The 22,476-nt window shown below is 39.1% G+C and overlaps 1 protein-coding gene across 50 annotated transcripts in view; it reads right to left on the bottom strand.

The window, feature by feature from the left end:
• Positions 1-22,476, bottom strand: part of NRCAM (neuronal cell adhesion molecule) — a 304,888-nt gene that overhangs the window by 40,714 nt on the left and 241,698 nt on the right. For 37 of the 50 annotated variants that reach the window (XR_004183175.1, XR_002521138.2, XR_002521139.2 and 34 more), the window contains 9 exons: positions 20,702-20,886; positions 18,812-18,943; positions 9,502-9,645; positions 7,212-7,323; positions 5,731-5,897; positions 5,489-5,636; positions 3,184-3,308; positions 2,709-2,738; positions 1,098-1,199 (listed from right to left, as the gene is read on the bottom strand). Coding sequence is in view for 45 of the 50 variants with exons in the window: in XM_021936170.2 (XP_021791862.2) it covers positions 1,098-1,199; positions 2,709-2,738; positions 3,184-3,308; positions 5,489-5,636; positions 5,731-5,897; positions 7,212-7,323; positions 9,502-9,645; positions 18,812-18,943; positions 20,702-20,886 (1,145 nt within the window). In the remaining 5 variants the exon portion in view is untranslated. The remainder of the gene's footprint in view (positions 1-1,097; positions 1,200-2,708; positions 2,739-3,183; positions 3,309-5,488; positions 5,637-5,730; positions 5,898-7,211; positions 7,324-9,501; positions 9,646-18,811; positions 18,944-20,701; positions 20,887-22,476) is intronic. The other 13 variants (XR_004183177.1, XM_009203691.4, XM_021936176.2 and 10 more) reach the window with 1 other exon arrangement.

Here is a 22,476-nt window from a genome sequence, read left to right as displayed (position 1 = left end):
ATATCTGTAGGCACTCAAAAATATCTGTTGAATGAATGAGTAATGAATGAAAGAGTAGAAATGCCTTGAAATCTAATGATATTATTTTAATATAGGCACAAAGAGTCTCCAAGTCAACTAACCAGCTAACTCCAGCTAATGTACAAAATGAGCTAGAAGACTGGGCCTGGATGAATGTGTGTTCTGATCAAGTACAATGAACACACAAGTAGGGAAAAGAGCACCATTAAACAACACAAGATAGAGGGGAGGCTTTTGTTAAACTTTAGTGGAAATATTCTACTTTACCAGGAGATGCAATACATCAACACACCTGTCATTTGAGAATCATCTTAGGTAGTCATCAGAAAGGAATTTAGTCTTCCTGCAGTATATGCCTGAAGGTAATAATGTATTTCAGGCATGTGACCTGATTGTGTCTGCCTCTTAAATATCTCTTTGGTTTTACAATTAAATTTCTAAGCTTACGTATAGTCTAATTTTATTATGCTCTTCTAGTATCCTTATGATATTGTCTTTCATTATCTTATTTCCTAGGCCTAGGCTTATGTCACCAAGGTGAGAAGCTCACATTGTTGAATGGGCAACTTTGTAGCAGGGACTAATGGAAAGAAAGAGACCTAGGTTGGAAGTTAAGGTAGAACCTGTTATCTCCACCCAGTTCTGTTACCAACAGTGGGTTGAAAAGTTACTTTACTCATCAAGTCTCAATTTTCTAATATGAAGACAGGGCTCTTCAGCACTTGTTCCTCCTAACCTTTTCTTCCAGAAGAAATGGGCAAAATAAACTAACTTAAGGTGTATCTTCCTATGTGGTAGATATTTAAAGTGATTGTTATGGATCTTAAACACAAATGACAGTGTATCTGATTAATCAACTTCTTCAGCAATTAAGTGGTGTCCTATTCTATAAGGTGTAACCAGGAATAATTTCAGCTTTGAAGAGAGGAAGGATATAAATAAATATTTTTGTTCTATCAGTAACAAAGCAGAGAATCCCAGTAAATACCTTTGTGAGGAAATTTAGTTGACTGTTACAAAGTGCTTCAAACATAGCCATTTAGTTGATCAGTAATAGAGCAAATAATACCACATACTTGTAATGGGGCTATTGTTGTCATCGCCTGGGGTCCATGACAGTTGAACACTTTTGTCAAGTTGATCTGTCAATTCTAAGTCAAAGGGAGGATTTGGGACATCTGTAGACCAAAGATACACACATCATGGTCACCCATCCATCTTTAAGAGGCTCTCCTTTACTCATGATACTATTCACAGAGGGGACATCTTAAAGACACAGCACACTTGATAGTCAATGGGCATGCAACTGAAAGGAAATGTGCACAGCTGAGGTTGCTGGGAACACAGGAGCACACCCAAGATAATCCATCAATGAGTTCTGCTCACTTGTTTTTCAAAGGAAATGAAAACATTTGTAACCAAACCCAGTGAAGCCGACACATGTGGTTCATCAGCACTCTCAGCATTTCTTCTCATAAACATGAATGGGCACAAACATGAAAAATAATAAGCTTAATTTCTAATACATGGGAAATAGAGAATAGCAACTGCTGAAAAAAGAAATATAGGCAAATAAAAGGTGCTGTTTAAAGAAAATTCAAATGTTCTTTCTGAAACATGCTGAATAACAGATTTTGGGGCTCTGAAAGAATATTTATATTTGCAAAAGAATCCTGACATAGATGCTATGGAGGTAGCCCTCAGCATGCATAAGTGTGTTTACTCCCAGAGGACAACAGTGTATAGACAGACACATGTTGGGATGAAGGTGTCCCAGAAGCATGTCTGCCTCTTCTAATGGTGCTTCTGAGATCCAGAGAGTTACCGTTCCCCCCAGGCCTTTATCTGACCTTGCTCCTAGGAATAACTCTGGCTCTTAGGGGACCGGAGACCATATAAACATATGTGCTTTTTTTTCTTATCAGTCATATAACAGTAAATGTCTACAAAGCACAGGTTTTATATTGGATAATTAGATACAATTTTAATAATATTGTGCAAAATCAGCTGAGATTATGCCAAAAAATTGATTTTTGTATTGATGTGCTGAATAAAGATGAAGGTTCTCTAAATAAAAAGATTTCTGGAAATGATTTTTGACTTGTTTTCCAGATTCTAAAAAGCCACACAACATGAATGTACCCCTCCTTTTGGTCTTTCTTGAGTGATTTGCCTTTTGTCAACACATGGTGAGTTGGTTTTCTCTGATATAAAAGTTAAATGTTCTAAATATCCATTTTTCCCCATATACATTTCTTGAAAATGGAATCCCAAAACAAGATTTATTTTTCCCAAACAATTTTAATAAATTGAGGTGAAAACCTAATTTGCAGAATGATATTAGAAATAGCTTTTTCATTCTGTAAAATGTGAATGATGGCTTTTGAAAAAGCACTATGCTACTTTACAAGGAAATTGCATCAAAGAGGGATTTTATCAAACAAAGTGATTTTATAATAGCACATGAACTATTTAGAAACAACTGGCAACGAACTTGGTGAAAAATCTAGGGTTATGATGAAGAAACGATTCATTGTCAGCAAATGGATGACACAACGTAACAACTGACAGAGCCCTTTTCCTTAAGAAACACAATTATGTGACACAGAAAAGAAAGTTATGAATATTTTCTGCAAATGTGAAATTGTTTGACAGAAAACAGAGAAAGAAGACTCATATTAGTTTACCGTAAACGGGAGCTGGAGTTGGAGTAGGAGCTAGAAAGGACATTAATATAAAGGATTTTAATCAAAATTAGTAATGGAAAGATACAAGATAGCACAAGATGACAAAGATTGTACATTATTCAAGTTTATAAAATTAAGCCCCATGCTTAGCTGTGAGACACAGCATTGATAAACATGCAGTAACAATTTAGGAAAAAAACCTTCAATTTTAGATACAAGTAGATTATTTCTCCTTATTTTATTACAAAAAAGGTTACTAATGTGCATATCCACCATTTCACCCAGTGCTGCTACACAGAATATTTATACTGAAATTATTGCCTCCAAGACATCTTTCAAAGAAGAAAAACATGGGTACGAACTCACCCATGCATATTAACAAGCAATTATTTGATATTTACAATTTTTATCTTATTTTTTTCTTTTCAACCAAATGCAGGGAAGGCAGTTGTGCTATTTTTGTTCCCGTTCTTACCAACAACGCTAAGCACAGCGCTGGCGGAGACGCTGTCCAGAGTGGTGTTGGCCACACACGTGTAAGTCCCGCTGTCATTGTCACTGACATCAGCTATCACCAGATGATCCTTGTCAACAGTGAACCTGTGGATAGAATGCATTCAGAGCAGCTGAAACAGACATGCAGCCATACCCTATAATTGCTTCACTGGCAGGAAAGAAACTGTAAATTTGATAAAGGAGAAAGATGGTAAACATTTTCTAAAGTTAGAGCAAAATACCCGTTAAGAATGATTAAAGTTGAAAAACAATGAGAATTAATTAGAATCTTGGGTTAGAAGGGATAAGTCCTCTGGTACGGTGTTTTTCAACCAGGCCTCTAGAACACGGGTCTGCAAACCCTGGGCCAAGAACTGGGTACTGTCCTGTTAGGAACCGGGCTGCAGAGGGGACCACTGCTCTAGAGGGTGTGGTGGGACTTTCCTTAAGACCCCAGGGGAATGGGGTGAGTAAAGCTGAGCTCCACCTCCTGTCAGATCAGTGGCAGCATTAGATTCTCACAGGAAGATGAACTCTATTGTGAACTGTGCAAGCGAGAGATCTAGATTGTGCTCTCCTTATGACACTCTAATGCCTGATGATCTGTCACTGTATATATTACATGTAATAATATATACATGTATATACATATTACAACATAATAATAATAGAAATAAAGTGCACAATAAATGTAATGCACTTGAATCATCCTGAAACCATTGTGCCCCCACCCTGTCCATGGAAAAATTGTCTTCCATGAAACCAGTCCCTGGTGCCAAAAAGGTTGGAGACCACTTCACTGCTCTAGAGGGAGAGGAAGGAGCTTCCTTAAGTTCCCAGCAGAATGAGGTGAAGGATAGTTCCAGCATTATCCTTACTAAAGGGCTTTACTAAGGCTTTTGCTGCCAAGAAACATTGGAAAACCACTCATTCAGTTCAATTTCTATCAAAGTATATATTTTAAATACTTCATTACTTACTGCAGAAAATCATGTCATTTTCTTACATGTATAAACTCCCATAGGAGAAATTAAATGCAAATAATAATAATTTGCTTTATCACTAGAAACAGGAAGATTTAGATGAACAATCTCTCAAGAGGTTTCTACAGGGAACTTGTGGGCATGAAAAATTGCTCAGTAGATCAAAAAATTAATGTATGGAGGATTCATGTATTATTTTAATGAAGCTGTATAAGTCATAAACTGTCTTCTCAGTTAATTTCCAAGTAAAAGCTTCAGCCAGTTAACCTGATGGCCCTTTCTTTATGTTTCCTTTTAATCTTTTTTTTAAGTCAGGGTCTCACTCTATCACCCAGGCTGGAGCGCAGTGGTGCAGTCATGGCTTACTGCAGTCTCAATCTTCTGGGCTCAGGTAATTCTCCCACCTCAGCCTTCCAGGTAACTGGGACCACAGGTGTGAGACCACCACACTCGGTTATCCTTTTCATCTTTATCAACTCAACAAATAAAATTGACTAGTTCAAACATAAAATTAGATGGAGCCTCTAGGCACATAAAAGAGAAGGCCACAGAGTTCTTCTGGGGTCATTAACAAGCAATAGGGCAATATTTAGACAGCACAACTTTAGGTCAGCTGCAGGTGAACCATAGAAACGATTTTAACCAGAATACAGCATTCCTTCTAATAGAGAGTGAGGCCTATAGCCACTCTGCTAAAACTCACACATTCTACTCTGTACTACTATGTCAAATGGAGGGTCTCATCTGGAAAATGCCATGACATTTCTTCCATTCTTAACTACATCTGCAGTATGCTTGGGTTCTTTTAAATTCTCTACCTGTTTTTGTTTTTCCTTCCCCTTTCACTGGCTTTAGGTAAAATCAAAAGAAAAACTCCCTATCCAAATAAAAATGAGTGTCTTTTAAAATACTGACAAGGATTTGAGCAGTCTTCTGTGATTAAACAGGTCATATTTCTGCTTTTTTGTAGAATGGTAATGAAAACATCTGTTGAAACTTCACTGTTCAAGGTATAAAACAATGGATGCTGTCCAAGGCCTGAGGGTTTTATCCCATCCTGAATTACACAAGAGACCAGCACGCAAAGATAGACCAACATTCTCAGGGTCCTATTTCGATCACACGATACCTTCTTGGGTAGATACATTTTACAGTAGGGAGAAAATGCATATATCTCTATTTTGGAGACAGCAGACTTCAGAAACTAAAAACATCACCATAATTGACTACATAGTAGACCTTTAGTTCAAGAATAGCTTAAAGAAAGAATGAAGAGAAAGAAAAGAAATCGTCTTCAAATACCTTTCATCACTGGGCAGTTCCCTATTGTCCTTCAGCCACAGGACAGTGAGGGTTAAGGTGTAATCATGTTTCACTTTGCATTCAAAGGACACCATGCTCCCTCTTTGCACAACTGCATATTCGGGCTGTTTAATGATCCATGTAGGATCTGAAATGTAAAGTTATCATTATCCATTTGGCAAAGCTGGAGAATTTGTTCAAAGTCGTTTAAAAATTTAAAAAACACATTACCTCTGCCTTACCTTTGATTTCTAAGTGAACTTCATTCTTTGCCATCCCTAATTTATTCCTTGCAACACACGTATAAGTTCCCGTACTGTCCTTTTGGGCCACAGGAATTTCCAAAGTTCCATTTTCATGTAAAACATAAATATCTTCATGAAGAGCACTTCCTTTAGCTCCTTTAAACCTTCATTACAGAAATTATTACAATGAGAATAAAAACACATCATATTTTGAAGTCAGACATAAAATGCCATATTCAAGGTCAACATGACCATGATGAATGTGAAAGTTCCAAGGCTAGAAGGATTGTACTTTTTAAAGTATAAATAGGAAAATATTCAGGGAAGGGAAAAAAGAGCATGTATGTCAGAGAGGAGAAACGGATGAAGCAAACTATGTGTGAATCTGTTACCTTCACTAGGAAAAGCATCTGCATAAGCATCCATTTTTGTTCTCTGGGGTTGAGGTAGGGGCCTGGGGAAATGTTCCTTTAATCTTAACCCTGCATTTATTCTGACCTTAGTAGCTGGAACTTAGCACGGACCTGACAGTTGATCAGTAAAGAATGTTCCAGTTTTCTTCCAGTCATTCTTTCTGAGCCATTGCTTATCCACCCTAGCCTTGTCTCTTTCAGCTAAAGTAAACAAGCTAGGTGAGGACTTAAACCTTGGGTGGCATATGAAAGGGGATGCTTTGAAGCAGGGAGTGAAAGAACATGGGAGAGCCTGGCTGGATCCAAGTCAGGAAGATCTGGTGCAAGAAGTACTCAGGAGAAACAATGGTAATAACAAATTCTGCTTTGGAAAGCTTATAGAACCCTCCACTATCCCACAGGATATTTTATTATCAAGGAATATCCCCTAACTAGTCCCTCCAGCCACTACTCACAAAATCCCAGGGGATGTTCATGGCATTGTGAAATATAGCAGCCTTAAAAAAAAATCATTCACATGTAGATCTGTGCTTGATAGAGTATGCTGCTAAACAGATTATACACGTGAAAGTATTTAACATAGAGCCAGTAGTCAATAAGTATTTGTGAAATAATGAATGAATTTAATAATTAACAGTGTAGGCCAAGCACAGTGGCTCACACGTACACTCCCAGCACTTTGGGAGGCTGAGGCGGGTGGATTACCTGAGGTTACGAGTTTGAGATCAGCCGGGCCAACATGGTGAAATCCCCTCTCTACTAAAAGTACAAAAAATTAGCCAGATGTAGTGGTGGGCACCTGTAGGCCCAGCTACTCTAGAGGCTGAGGCAGGAGACATACTTGAACCCAGGAGGTGGAGGCTGCAGTGAGCTGTGATTGTGCCACTGCACTCCAGCCTGGGTAATGAAGTGAGACTCTGTCTCAAAAGAAAAAAAAATTAACAGTGTAATGGATTGTGCACCACCTTTCCCTGTTTGTTTTTTGAATAAAACCCAACATATTTAGAATATGAAGGCTTTAGTGAACATTTGAAGTACTGAAAAACACATAGAGCTGCTACTTACCATTCTATGGTTGGGAGAGGAGACCCAAAGAAGGCACAGTCTAGTAAAGCAGGCCTGTTTGCAATGACCTGGTAGAGTGTGTTTGCAGGTGTGAGGATTCGTGGTGGCTCAGCTATAAATATTTTTAAAAGGTAAAGTAATATTAGAATACATTTTAGGACTACATTTTATTGTATTTTGTTTTAAGGTCATTAAAGTTTATGGTAAAGCACAAGCAACCTATCTCTCTCCTTATGTTCTCTATCAGGCATAATGCTGCCAGTCACTCAAGGCAGAAAAATACATTTTTTCCTCCCTCTACCTCCTGCCCCACTTCTTGCTCAGGCGTCATTTTAGTTGTTGATTTACTGTGAGTCCATTGCAGTCAGGGAATGAGACTTTTTATTGTTTTATCCCCAGCACAGTGTCTGGCACAAAAATAACAGCCAAGTATATTTTTGTTGAATGACTGACTCATCATAACCCTAGTGGATGGGAATAGTGAGAACACATAAGCTGGCAGAAAGAAGCAGAGTGATGAGTGTGATGACTAAAAAAATGGAACCACAGAAACAAAAACAAAAATAGACAAATGGGATTCCACCAAACTAAAAAGCTTGCATAGCCAAGGAGATAGTCAACAGAGTGAAGAGACAAGCTATGGAAGGGGAGAAAAAATTTGCAAACCATATATCTGGTAAGGGGTTAATACTAAAATAAATAAAGAACTCAAATAATTTAATAGTAAGAAAATGAATAACCTGGTTAAAAATGCGCAAGGCATTGGACTAGACAGTTCTCAAAAGAAGATACACAAATGGCCAACAGGTATATGGGAAAATGCCCAACATCACCAATCATCAGATAAACGTTAATTAAAACCACAATGAGATATTATGTCACACCTATTAGAATGGCTATTATCAAAAAGAGGAGATCTAAGTTTTGGCAAGGAGGTAGAGAAAAGGGGACACTTAAACACTGTGGGAGGGAATATAAGTTAGTATAGCCATTATGGAAAATACTATAACGATTGTTTATACTGTTTATACTCAAAATATTAAAAATAAAACTACCGTATGAGCCAACAATCCCATTACTGGGTATATATCCAAAGGAAATGAAATCAGTATGTTGAGATATTTGAACTCCCTTGTTCATTGCAGTATTATTCACAATAGCCAAGATATGGAATCAACCTAAATGCCCATCAATGAATGAATGGAATAAAGAAACTGTGGCATATACACACAATGGAACAACATCCAGCCTTAAAAAAGAAGGAAATTCTGTCATTTCCTTCATGTCATTCATGTCATGATCATATGAATGAACCTGGAGGACATTATGTTAAGTGAAACAGGCCAGATACAGAAAGACAAATGTGGCATGCTCTCCCTTATATGTAAAATCTAAAAATGCCGAACTCATAAAAGTAGAGCTGAAAAAGGAACAAGCAGCCAGAAGTGCTTTCTCAACATCCACCAAAATCTTAACTGCTTAGCTCTTCATGGGATTAGTGACCTTCATTTCAAGCATATGCACATGTACCCTAGAACTTAAAGTATAATAATAAATAAATAAATAAATAAATAAATAAATAAATAAATAAAAAATAAAATTAAAAAAAAAAGAAAAATACTAAGTATTGGTTGGCTTTCTGATGGTAATTTTGTTTGAAAAGGAAGCATATTAATTTTAAAGGGTTGAAGTATAATTCCCTGGCACCACGAAAACAATTCTCGCAAAAATTTTTAACAAATGTGGTATTTTGGTAGTTTTGTTCAATATAAGAAATACAGTGTTCACATAAACCAATTATTTGAGAATATATTTCAGTACATCATACTTTGTAAAATATATTTTTATAAATAAAACAAATGTATATCCATGACTTGGATAAAGACCAAGCAGTATGATTAATGGTTTAGTTTTAAAAAATCAGAATCATTAAATTGCCATTCAACTTGTCAATTTCTTACAACGGAAGAGCAGTAATAATTCAGTTACTAATAGCAGACAAATACTATTTTCCTTTTGAGGGTTTGACACTTAGTCTAACCATCTGTAAATGGAACAGCCTATTTGACTAGTTCTACAATGAAAAATTTGCCATTATAAAAACTGTGTTATGGAAGAACATTAAGACTGCAATATTCTTTAGGGCAAGGTTTATATCTTTTCATCCTTTATAGCTCCGAGTTCTCTGCATTGCACATAGTAGATGCTCAATGTATTTTTGCTGATTGAACAGAAAATAACAGCAGTCGTTAATTTAATTTGCCATGTCTTTAATAAAAGGAGAGCTTACCCAGCACATTTACAAATGCATTTGCCAGTAAATATCCATATTCATTAGAGGCATTGCACTGATATACTGCACTTGATCTTTCTTGAACATTTGAAAAAATAATGGTATCGCCATCTATTTTTCTGCTGGGGTCATCAGGGGCAACTGTTTGGATGTAAAAATAGAAAGCATTTATTCCTATTTGCTTAAAAGATGTATATTAAGCTTGTAAAATCAGTAGGACATAAAGACTGATCTAAGTATATGCAGTAAGAATAAGACTAGAATTAGGCAGAAACCAGAAAATTTTCCTTCTCAGAATTGAGTTATATATTAGCAAGAGTATGTGCTCAATGTTCATTTAGTCTTAAGTCGATTGGCTCTGTAACACCAAGTATTATTTTGAGAGATGCAGAAAAAAACTCTTACAAGTTTAGGTGAAAATTGCATTACAAATTCAGGAAAACATTGCCATGTTCAAGAGATTGTGGTTATTTATGAGAAAAAAAGTTAATGATCAAGAGGAAATGGCGAAAGCCAGTAAAAAATACAGAAACACTCCAGCTTGTTCAAACCTGTTCCTTTTAGGAGCCTCTTCTTGATACAAATAAATCAACAAATACATAAACAGTATGGGGCTAATAACCAAATGTGAAAATATTTATTTTTCTGCTGTGGATATTCTTGAAGCTGAAGTAGAAATAAATTGTGTAAATTCTTCTTGAAGACAATGTTTTCAGCTAAATCTCTCAAGTGCTTAAATGTTAGGACCAGGCTTGATCCTTACTGAAGTGGAATAGAATTGGCTGGGTAACATAATATGTGAGGATTTAGTCCCGGGCATGCCCAGCAATTTGGAACTTCCATGAGATTGGAGATGAATTCCTTTCTGTGAATGATACACTTTAGACTTTGAGATTATATCACTTTAGAAGTGCACTACGAGGGATTTAGGTCTCTGTCTCTGCACGATGATCAAAATCAAAACTAAATAACAGCACCTTTTCTCTTAAACTGCTCCTGCAACTTGAACCAATTAAGAAGACTTTATATTCTTTCTAAGCACCACTTCTTTTTCCTTGGTGACAGGAAAAGGCTGTGCATCTAAGACATCATGGTACTTAGACTCTTTTATCACTTTTAAAATAAAAAAAAAATTGTTTCATCTGTGGTTTATTAACCCACTGTATAAAAATCAACCAAACCATAGAACATCCTTGTTTTATGACCCAAACTCGAAGTATTTTGCTCCCTCATTCTGTAATAGTTTTCCATGGTTGCTGTAACAACTTACCACAAATGTAGTAGCTTAAAACAACATAAACTTACTATCATACAGTTCTGTAGGTTGGAAGTCTGACATGGATCGCACTGCGCTAAAACCAATGCAAGAGCAGGGCTGCATTGCTTTCTGAAGATTCTAGGGGAGAATCCATGTCCTTGCCTTTTCCAGCCTTTGGAGGCTACCCACATTCATCCTCTTCCTCCATTTTCAAAGCTGTCAATGTTGCATCTCTCTGATCATTCTTCCATAGTCATCTTTCTTTCCCACCAAAGCCTGAAAAGGCACTCTGCTTTTGGGGGCTCATGTAATTAAATTGGGCCCACATTAGATAGTCCAGGATAACCTCCCCATCTCAAGGCCCTTAACCTTAATCACATGTGCAAACTCCCTTTTGTCATGTAAGGTGACATATTCACAGATTCAATGGATTGGGATGTAGACATCATGGAGGGGTGGGGTGGGGGGAGGGATTATTCTGTCTACCACATACCGTATCACATTTACAGCCTAAAGGTCTTTCAGATGTTTTAGACTAGAATATTTAAAGAATTCACCATACATTTAAGTTTGGAACAAGTTTTTAGCATCCAAGGATTATTAAAACTCTAACTTACAAGTTACTCCTCATGGACTGATTAATGTCTTCATTCCCAAGGAAAAATGTAAAAAAAAAGCAGTTGTTCAACACTGATCACCATCAGTAACTCATTTATGAAATCATCTTAGATACTCCGGGTTGTTCAGTTAGTGATGTGGGGGTGTTGAGATACTTTGAATTGACTCCTTAGCTTACATCTCCTGTTTATGACTCTAATAATTTCAAAATTGCCTTAAGGAACATGTTCTTCCAAACTGAAAACAAATGCAAGTCATAATTCCTTCAACAGGGCATATAGATTCGTTGATAAAAGACAGCAGAGGACGGATATGTCACACTGGCCTAGAAAGCAAACTGTAGCTGTGGCAGGCAGCCACGGACCCTGAAAACACAGTTTACCTTAGGGCGGCCATGGACCCTGAAAACACAGCGTACCTTAGGGCGGCCCATGTGTCCCAGATCCCAAGTCTTGTATGACTGGGGCCTTTCCGACTCCCACAATCTCAGTGATGCTCACCTACTGCCTCAACAAGGGGTGCTAGAACACAAAGCAGCATTTCTGGAGACTTGTTCTCTGTCAGTGACTCAGCACTTCTGGTCATTATACAAAAAAGATACTTGCACACACATGTTGATAGCAGCACAACTCGCAATTGCAAAAATGTGTAACCAGCCCAAATGCCCATCAATCAATGAGTGAATAAAGAAACTGTGTTATATATATGCCATGAAATACTACTCTGCCATACAAAGAAATGAAATAATGGCATTCACAGCAGCCTAGATGGAATTAGAGATCATTATTCTAAGTGAAGTAACTCAGGAATGGAAAACCAAACATTATATGTTCTCACTCGTAAGTGGGAGCTAAGCTATGAGGACACAAAGGCATAAGAATGATAAATTGAACTTTGGGGATTCAAAGGAAAGTGTGGGGGCAGCGATGGATAAAAGACTATAAATTGGGTACAGTGTGTACACTGCTTGGGTGATGGGTACACCAAAATCTCAGAACTTATTCATGTAACCAAATGCCACCTGTTCCCCAAAAATCTATGGAAATAAAAAATAATACAAGAATAAAGTAGAGAAACAAACTGAATTTTTAAAGTTGCTTAAAAAAAAAAAAAAAGAAAGAAAAAAGATAAAAAGATTCTTAGCACTTCTGGACCCAGCACTTGGGCTCTCTATGGTGGGACTCTTCAGGGCACTCTCAGTGCCCACCATGTGCCCACCCTGACTGCGTCTCTGTGGATGTTCCAGGCAGTGGAGTGGAGTGGCGTGTATTTCAGACTGTGATGAGTCCCAGGCAGAGCTCTGGGCCAAATCTCTCTGGATGGGTGGCAGACTATATAAGAGTTCCTCAAATTCCTTAAATATATTGAGTTTTTAAAAGTTACACCACCACACAATATTTAATGGATAAAGGGCTCTAGTTCTGAAGATTTGTTGCACAATAATGTGAATACACTAATACTACTGAACTGTACACTTCAAATGGTTAAGATGGTAAATTTTGTTATGTGTTTTTACCACAATAATAATAATAATGTTACACGACTATGAACTCGGAGGGCAAAGCTCAATAATGTCAGTAGGACAATTTTCCCCAAGTGAAGACTCATCAGTCACAAACAAACCATGTCAGAAAGCTTTTGTGTAGCTCAGTTGCACTTCTGTTTGCCATCAACTCTTGGGAAGATATTTTTTACCTGAAAGGCATCTGACTGTATCTGCCTTATATATGCTAAATAGAGCAGTCTTCTAATATTTATTTTTGGCAAGGTATTTAGGAACAAAATAAACCCTTTAGGGAAGAATAATGAGTAAGCAGACCTCTCTCCATGGGAGTTCGGGCTACGTTTTCCTTAAGTACTTGTTTAAAAAATGCAAACAAACCCAGGAACTGTCACAGTGACATATGGAGGCTCGGTTGGTAGCTGGACACAGAGTAAAATCACTGATGTAGAGACATTTGGAGCCTTTGGATGGGCTTGCTAGCGGGTAGAGTAACTCTCTAGTATACAAATCCAAAATTATCCAGAGGAATAATCATTAATTCTGGGAATAACCAACCTCATTTGCTGTCAATGAACACTGGAGAAAGAAATTTAAAAGCACAGAATCACTACAAATAACTTAAAGCCCCAAAGGTAAGGTCCAGAACTGGGGTGATGGGCTTCAGAAAATACTTATAACCCAACTCTCCTGACGTTGGTGGGTAAAACTATAAACGCTTTCAACATTTATATAATGAGAATAATAATAGTCATGCCATCTTACACGAACAGAGTACTATCAATCTTTAAAATGTTTTTACATTTACTGCATAATTTCATTTTTAAAATAGCTTTGTGAAACAGGTTAATCATATAGTATTTTATGCATTTTGGAGACGAGAGACTACAAATGGCAGCACGTACTGGTCTGTTTAAACAAGGTTACTGCTCAGTTTCTCTCAGTTAGTCAACTTTGTAAACATTTCCTGGAATGTGAACATTTGGGCATAATGTAGAACACATTTCTGGGTGAAGAGTTAAATTTCCCTCTTCATTTACTTATTCCATCCCTACAAGAGGATGCCACTGAGCCCCTTAGTTTTGTGAAAAGGAAGAAGGGAGGATGCCGTGATGAAACACCAGGAATATCCTGGACCAGCCCTCCATTCTCCTGGTGCTTATCTCAGATTACTGGCTTTCAACATCTTTCACCGTGAGAAAAATATGCCATTGTGCCAGGAAGAGGTCTTCTGCCCATTCGCATTTTCTTAGTTCTTTTCCCTCCTCATCCCTGAGAGGACACGTGCCTTTTAACACAATAATGGTGTGATCTTATCCATGTATCATGCAGAAGAGTCTCAGAGACCTCATACAACACATGTTGGAAACTATCAAGGATCTGCAAGTGTTAGACTCTCCTGCAGAGATAGGAATCACAGTGGCCACGGCCTTGGGCACCACCACGAGGATGGCACAGGCTCTCCAGTGGGGAAGACCAGGAGGAGGAAAAAGGAACTCAAAAACACCCACCTCAGTGTGGCTTTTAAGTTCTGAAAAGCAACCTCCTAGGGGACAGCAGGGGAATGCTTGGCCCAATCCAGCCAATAGCAAGTTCATTTTCTTTCTGGTCCTGGGTTCTATTTTTCACACCCTCCCATTACACAATAAAATCAAAGGTCTCTTTCAGCACCAGTTCTCTGCAGCTGTGTTCTTTTTTCTGACTGTTTTAAAACAATCTACAAAATTTTAGGTGGTTTTGGGAAAATTCCACATTTATTTAATACAGCCTGTGATTTTTGCTTCAAGGAAAGCTTTAAGTAAACTGGCCAGTCCTGGGGACAGGGGAAGGGCAAAGCTCCAGAAGACACTGAAATAAAAGCCCAGACACTTTTGGAGTTAATTTTTCCACTTTTTTTAAAACAGTAGCTTTCAGGTCTGAAATGCACAGTCACAGATCAATAACATCGCATTTTGCTAAAAGAACCCTTCTTACCACTCCCCTCCCTGAACCAGCTTCTCCTTTTACGATATTTATGTGCACTCAGCAGCCAGAGCCTGCAGAGGCGAAAGGAGATAGTCAGCGTCCCTAGGTGCTCACCTGTAAGTCAGGAGTGGGGAGGCTATGTACCTGGCAGCATGGTCCCCTGACTGTGTCTCTGTTGTGTGGTACAGGAGACAAACTTCAGGCACCTGGAGGGGACACTGCACAGCGCCTGCACAACAGTACTTCAGAAGCACAGCTGTTTCCTGACCCTCACCTGCAGCAGCTGGTCCACCTGCAATGTCTGCAGTCTCTTGGGTAGAAAGTGCTGTCAGCAAGCCAGCTTGTGCTCCCAGCTCACTTCTGGGGCCTACACTAGGACCCCATGATGAAGGCAAGGAGTCCTCACTGTGCTAATTCAGTCCTGTCACACACTGTGGCAGTCTGTGCCCTCAGTTCCTACTTTCACCTCTCTACATCTCCCTGCCATCCTTCCCCTGTGTCCCAACACTGCTAGATGTATCTATGGGGTGCACAAGTCAGCAAACTGCAGATGGGAAACAAGCACTGGTGCCCCATTTCCAGGATGGTCCCTAACCCTCAAAGGCAATTCCCTTTAGGGGCCTCTAAATTCATGGGACAATTACCAAGAAGGGGATGAAAAAGAGAGCGGCACTCCTTACATGTCTGTCAATTTTTTGGATAGTTTCTGCATCCCCCTCATTCTCTCATTTTTTTGGATCGGGGAGATCAACACACGGTGGGGGCATGCAGACTTCACTTTGAACTTAGCTGTTGAAGACTTAGCATCCACCCATGAGGCCACTCAGCAGAAGCTGCAGATGGGCCAGCTGCAGAAGGCCAGGGGCAGGGAACAACTGTACCTTTGCAGTGTCATCGTTCAGAAAGCTGTGCAGGGGACCCGCTGGCTCATCACCTTTTAGTTATGAGATGTCCAAATGGTAATCCACTTTCAGCTTGGCCACCAGATGTCAAGAAAGACCCCTTCCAGGGAGGCTTCACATTACCTTGGTGTAAACATGCAGCACCTGCTACCAGCACCATGGAGTGGCCTGGTGGTGCTGGGTTCCTTGCTTTGCTGCCACACCGTGTGGTATTCCTCTCCCTGCAAGTCCACCAGAGTGACAGCTCTGAGGCACACCAGAGGGTGACCGACCCTGGATCTATAGGAGCTGAGGCATTCCAGCCATGTCTGCTCAGCCTCCTTTTTTCTGTCTCATGGGGCCTTAAGGAAGACTTTTGGGATGGAAGAAATGAGCTGATCTGATTTGAGATATTTAGTCCTAACTCTTTCTTCTCTACCTAATCAGACAATTTAGGATTACAAGAGGACCTAACGTCTTCCTGGTATTACTATTCTGTACCCCCAAAGCAGGCCTTTTACAGCTGATCCTTCTCACAAAAATGTAGTTGAAAAGGGGAGTATTATTATGAGTGTATTTTCAAAGCTGTGAAGGTGACTGGATTTACAAGGTTTCCTCAGAGGCACTGCATACTCTGGTACTATGGTCTGAATATTGGTGTCCCTCCAAAATTCATGTTGAAACCTAACTCCAAGGTTAAGAGGTGGGGTCTCTGGGAGGTGACTAGGAAATGAGGGTTCCCCCTTGTGAGTGGGACTGGTGCTGTTCTAAGGGTCTTGGCAGCAACTGTGAGGAACAGGCCATCACCAGACACCAAATCTGCTGGTGCTTTGATATTGGACTTTCTAGCCTCCAGAACTGTAAGCAATAAATTTCTGTTGTTTATAAATTACCCAGTCTAAGGCATTTTGTTACAGCAGTAGGAATGGACTAAGACAGCTGGTTTGGAAGGACAACAAGCTGAGCAAATCAAGGAGAAAAATCAGCCTCATTATTTAATCCTCCCTTGCTTATGTCATCCACCAACATCTCAATTTGCCTTGCATAGGACTGCACTCTGGCTGTCAAGCTTGAGGGTTTATCCCCTGGCTCCCCCGTTTTCCCTGCTGAAGGGCTAGATGGACAGTCCCTTCCACTTGTCAGTTTCACTGAGTCTAGATCTCAGGGGCACTTTTAACCTTCCATAAATGGACACAAAAACTCTGAGCTGCAAAACATGGTGCAAAAGTATCAAGCATGTATCATCATTTATTGCTATTTTGTATGCATTCCTGAGAAAATCATATGTTGTACCAGATAATTTTTTTTTTATTTTTTGTAGAAGCAGGATTTTACCATGTTGCCCAGGCTGGTCTCTAACTCTGGTATTCAAGCAATCCGCCTGCCTTAGCCTCTGAAAGTGCTGGGATTACAGGCTCACATGAGCCACCATGCCTGGCCACTATAAATCTTCTTTAGTTCTGGGCTTTCTTCTACTTTTTCCTCTCAGTTTTCACTCATATTCCCCTGAGAGTAGCAAGAGCTTCCTGAAACAACCGCAAAGTACTCTCTGCCATTTCTCTGGATCCTGATCCTGGTTAAAATTGGGAGTGGAAATACCCAAACCCTATTTGCTGGCCTCTAGCATCTGTTTTCTCCCAGGAATACACTTCCTTTTACAGTGAACACAGCTGCCTGTTTCAAAGCATCTGACAGCTACTGTGCTATGAGACACAAGTGAACTTCCAATAAATACTCATGGAGCAGGCTGCGATGACTCAGTCACCCTGCAGTTGTCAGACCTTGATGGTAAGAAACAGGGACTTGTGCCACTTTAAATCTGCCAGCAGTTTTTTGGAAAAATCTTAGGGGAAGTGTGTGGTGTTACTTTGGGAAAGTCAATTCAGCAGACCTTTTGGTTATGTAAATGTAGAACCAATATTGGATTCTGACTTGGAGGCAGTCAAAGCCAGTCTGTCCTGTATCATAAGCCTGAGGGCTATCTTTATTGTGAGTAAAGAGTATCTTTGCAGGTAATCATGTTATTGACTGGGAGAGTGAACCTAAGGCTGGGTTTGATGCCAGAACTGACTTTCTCTGTCTTGGTGTCTAAGAGGAGGTCTGAACTCCAAGAAGGGGAAAATGTTGAAAGATGCTCCTCTCAGCAGTAGTTGGTGGTGGGTGGGGTGGTGGAAGAGGAGAGTCTAGTGGGTTCTCTGTTCATGGCCATGGCTTAGGAATTAAGGAGCAGTGAGGTGCAACATCCATTTAAAGATTTTTTTCTTTGCTACAATTCCCTTGACTCTCCCCATGCCTTTAGCCAAATTTTGTAAAGCTGGCCTTTGCTACAATTTAGCAGATTAATGGGAGGGCCTGAAGCCACACATTGGGCAGCATAGTGGCAGCTTGGAGAAATTGGCTAATGAAGTGCAAGGAGTGGAGTGGCAGAGCAGGGAGGCTGCTGAACGGGGCAACAGGTATAGCTAGGCTGCGCAGGTGCTGCTCAAGGATGATATCAGCGGCCTTCAGGGAGGGAGCTGTAGGCAAAGGTAAAGCATCCTGTATATGATCAGGGTAAAAGGATGTGTTCTTCTTTGGGTATCAAATGGGACGGTGACCTTGGAAGACAGTGGGAACACTCGGGCTATACTTGCTATACTTATGACTGAAAACTCTTTAAATTAACACAGCTGGGTTTCTCATGCTTGTCGTATCCATTGGCTCTATGCCAAGTCTCCCCACCTATCTCCTCTAGCACCTATGACATTTCCACAAATCACCTGATGTTTTGCACAAAGAAGATCATCTAAACTTTTCAGTGATATTTATTTCTGACCCTGTCATTCTTCCCATTATCCAAGTAAAAAACAGGAAATATTGCCAAGTACCTGTCATCACATACCATTATGTTAACTGCATAAACTATTCACACTCATAATAAATATCTAATGGTAATAAAACACAAAGGTAATTCGGTGCCTCTGTTTAACATACATGTGGCTTCCTTCCTTAACCTGAATTATTTTTTATCACCATTTATTCATTGTTGGGATGTATATACGCTCTAAAAATATACTGCAACTAGAACCAGTCAAGGCAACTTACTTTCTATTGGGACTCCATTTGTTAACCAGCTAATTCTGGGTTTGGGGTTGCCATTAGCTCTGCAGATCAAGGTCCCATCCTCTCCTGGGGACAGCACAAGATTTTGAGGGGCTGTGATCCAGTATGGAGCCGCTTTATAGGAGGAAGAAAAAAGACCAAAAATCTGAATCAAATAAGCATTTTAGCAAAAGAACATATTGAACTATTTTAATAATACAAGCAAGTACTTCACACTAAACTGTTTAGTCTCATTTTTTTGAGCAAATAGATTTATAAATGATGCTTCAAACACTTAAAATTTTCAAAAGAATGTTTAAAGAGACTCACACACATATATGTATTATTTCTAGACCTGTTTGATACAAATCTCATTTTCTCATTTTACATTAAAATTAATCAGACATTGACAGATTTATCTAAGCATACAGAGCAAATTACAGATATAGGTAGGGCTAAGAAACACAAATTTAAATTCTGGGTCAGGCGCGGTGGCACATGCCTGTAATCCCAACACTTTGGGGAGCCAAGGTGGCTGGATCACTTGAGGTCAGGAGTTCGAAACCAGCCTGGCCAACATGGTAAAACCCTGTCTCTATTGAAAATACAAAAAAAAAAAAAAATTAGCTGGGTGTGGTGGTGGGTGCCTATAATCCCCCCTACTTGGGAGGCTGAGGCAGGAGAATTGCTTGAACCCAGGAGGCAGAGGTTGCAGTGAGCCAAGATAGTGCCATTATACTCCAGCCTGGGCAACAGAGCGAGACTCCGACTCAAAATAAATAAATAAATAAAATAAATTCCAAGCCCTGTAGAATATATATATATATATATAAATAAAATTAGGAAGCAACTTAAAAACATCATTTTTGAAAAGTTGCAAAGGTATTACAGAGTGTTTCCATATGTCCTTCACTCAGCTTCCTCTAATGTTACCATCTTACATGACCATGGTCCAGTTACCTAACGAAAAGTTAACACTGGTACTTAACTAAACTCTACATTCTGTTATTATTTCCCATTTTTGCATTAATGTCTTGTTTCTGCCCCGGGATCCTGTCCTAGACACCATATTTACTTGTAACATCTTTTGCATTTACTTGTCATAGTCTCCAATCTGACAATTTCTTGGTCTTTCCTTGTCTTTTGTGACCTTGACACTTTTGAAGAGTCACTTATTTCATAGACTGTCTTACAGCTTAGGTTTGTCTGATGTTTTCTCATGGTTACCTGAGGTTTTAGGCTTTTGAGAATATCTCAAAGGTCATGAATCCTTCTAATTGTACCATGTGAGGGAATATATGATATCAACATGACTTATTATTGTTGATGTTAACATTCATCACTTGGTTAAGATTTTGTCTGCCAGGTTTCTCCACTCCAAAGTTACTATTTCCCTGGATTCCATACTCTGTTCATTAGTGTCCAGCATACACTCAAGAAGAGGGAAAGTAAGCTCCATCTTCTAAAAAAGGAGTAATAAAGTATTTGTGGACATGCTAAAACTTCCCCAGTAATTAATTTTTGCAGGATAAAAACACTTTGAAGCTATGCAAATACCCTGTTTCTCCTCAAAGTTTCACCCACTAATTTTAGCATTCATTGTTTGATCTTGCCTGCTGCAGTTATTACTGTGGGATTCTAATGTTGACTTTTCTATTTCCTTCATTCTTCCTACGTTTATTAATCGGGATTCTTCTGTGAGGAAGATTTGAACAAGTAAATTTTTAATCTGATTTAGATGCACTACAAATAGCAATGAGAAGAGAGTCAAGGTACCATGAATGCTGACATAAATTTACATTTATCATTATTAAAAATATAATGAAAACCACATTTAATTAAAGTTTCAGGGTCTCTCATGAAGGCAAGAAGAATGGATTTTAAACAATATACCTTTAACTCTAACAGAAATGGTATGGTGGATGGCTCCTAATGCATTTTTTGCTATACATTGGTAATTTCCAGAGTCTGCTTCTGAAACATGAATGATCTGCAAGGTTTTCTCAAAGTTCTTATAAACTGTCCTGTTTTTGGGTAGCATTCCATCTTCTTTTGCCCAGTAAATAATTGGGGTAGGCCTGATAGGATAAATAAATAATGATGTTACAAAAAAGAAATCCACTTATGACTACTTTTGAGGGTGAATTTTCATGCAAGTTTGTAACAAATCTTTATAAAAAATCCTAAGAAATATATAGATATTTTAATTAGCACCACACTTTTATAAATAATGCTTACAGTTTTACATTTTCACATAATCAGAACTATACTAATTTACGGCACACCACAAACTTTGATGTCAATGATGCAGTGTGAATGCCAGCATGAGTTGCTTTACTGATGGGGCCTAATTACTTTTTTCATCGTTGTGATTAATGAGGATATCCTGGAAATTTTTACATGAAGCTACTATGTTAATCAAAAGAATTACCATTAAATTAATGATACTGAATTATAATTTTTCATCAGCTGGAATTAAAAACGTACAGAGAAAAACTCATAAACATATCTATGACCATAAATATTTGTATACATTTCCATATCAAACAGAAGAACTTTTCTATTTTACAGCAGTCTATCTGATGATGTGAACTAAGTGATTAGGGAAATAGCATTCTTTCCTTAGTTTCATTATTAGTGACATTTAAAAATATTATTATACTAATTGCTAAGAATAGATCAAACTTAGGTATCACTCATATCATTTGTCACCCAACTGTGTTTTTTTTTTTTTTTTTTTTTTTGGAGACAGAGTCTTGCTCTGTTGCCCAGGCTGGAGTGCAGTGGCGCGATCTCGGCTCACTGCCAGCTCCGCCTCCCGGGTTCACGCCATTCTCCTGCCTCAGCCTCCCGAGTAGCTGGGACTACAGGTGCCTGCCACCACGCCCGGCTAATTTTTTGTATTTTAGTAGAGATGGGGTTTCACGGTTTTAGCTAGTATGGTCTCGATCTCCTGACCTCATGATCCACCCGCCTCAGCCTCCCAAAGTGCTGGGATTACAGGCGTGAGCCACCGCGCCTGGCCCCAACTGTGTTTTTTATTGTCATGAAATATGGAGACAGATAAAAAGTCAGAATATAGGTTTGGAGTTAGAAGAGCTTTAGAATTCCAGCCCTGTCCCTGGATTTCTGGTCTTTTTGAGGCTTAGTTTCCTTAGTTGCCTTAATGGGGATAATAAAGCTTGACTTGAACTAATAACTTTAGAAAGTTTTCATGAAGGTAAAATAAAAATCCATTCAACACAAACATTTCCTAAGCACTGAACTATACACCAAGCACTGAGCTGTATGTTGGGAAGATGATGAAGAAAGTATGGTCCAGGCCCTCAAGAAGATAACAATATTTGTCAATAGAAATGCAAGTGAGTCTGAATAAGAACAGCTCAGCCCAGAAGGGATCATCATGGCAGACGGGAGGCAGAACTAGACTGCAGCTCTGATGCGGACTGACAGAGCAGCATGTGGAGGCTTGCATCGTGAATTTTAGCTCCAGAATGACTGCAAGAACAAACCTGCTGAGAGGACTCACAGGCTCTCTGAAGGAACTGGGCTACTATTGCAGGACCCGGGAGATACCCCAAATACTGTGAGCGCCCAAACTGCAAAAGTGAGAAACTGAAAGTTTAGTTTGTGGGAGAAGTTTCTGACTTTACCTGGAGCTGAGTCAA

The sequence above is a fragment of the Papio anubis genome, chromosome 4 (genome assembly GCF_008728515.1).
Source record: "Papio anubis isolate 15944 chromosome 4, Panubis1.0, whole genome shotgun sequence".
In the NCBI taxonomy this organism is placed as follows: domain Eukaryota; kingdom Metazoa; phylum Chordata; class Mammalia; order Primates; family Cercopithecidae; genus Papio; species Papio anubis.
The sequence above is the reverse complement of the archived record's forward strand: the minus strand, read 5'-3'. Positions and strand labels throughout refer to the sequence as shown.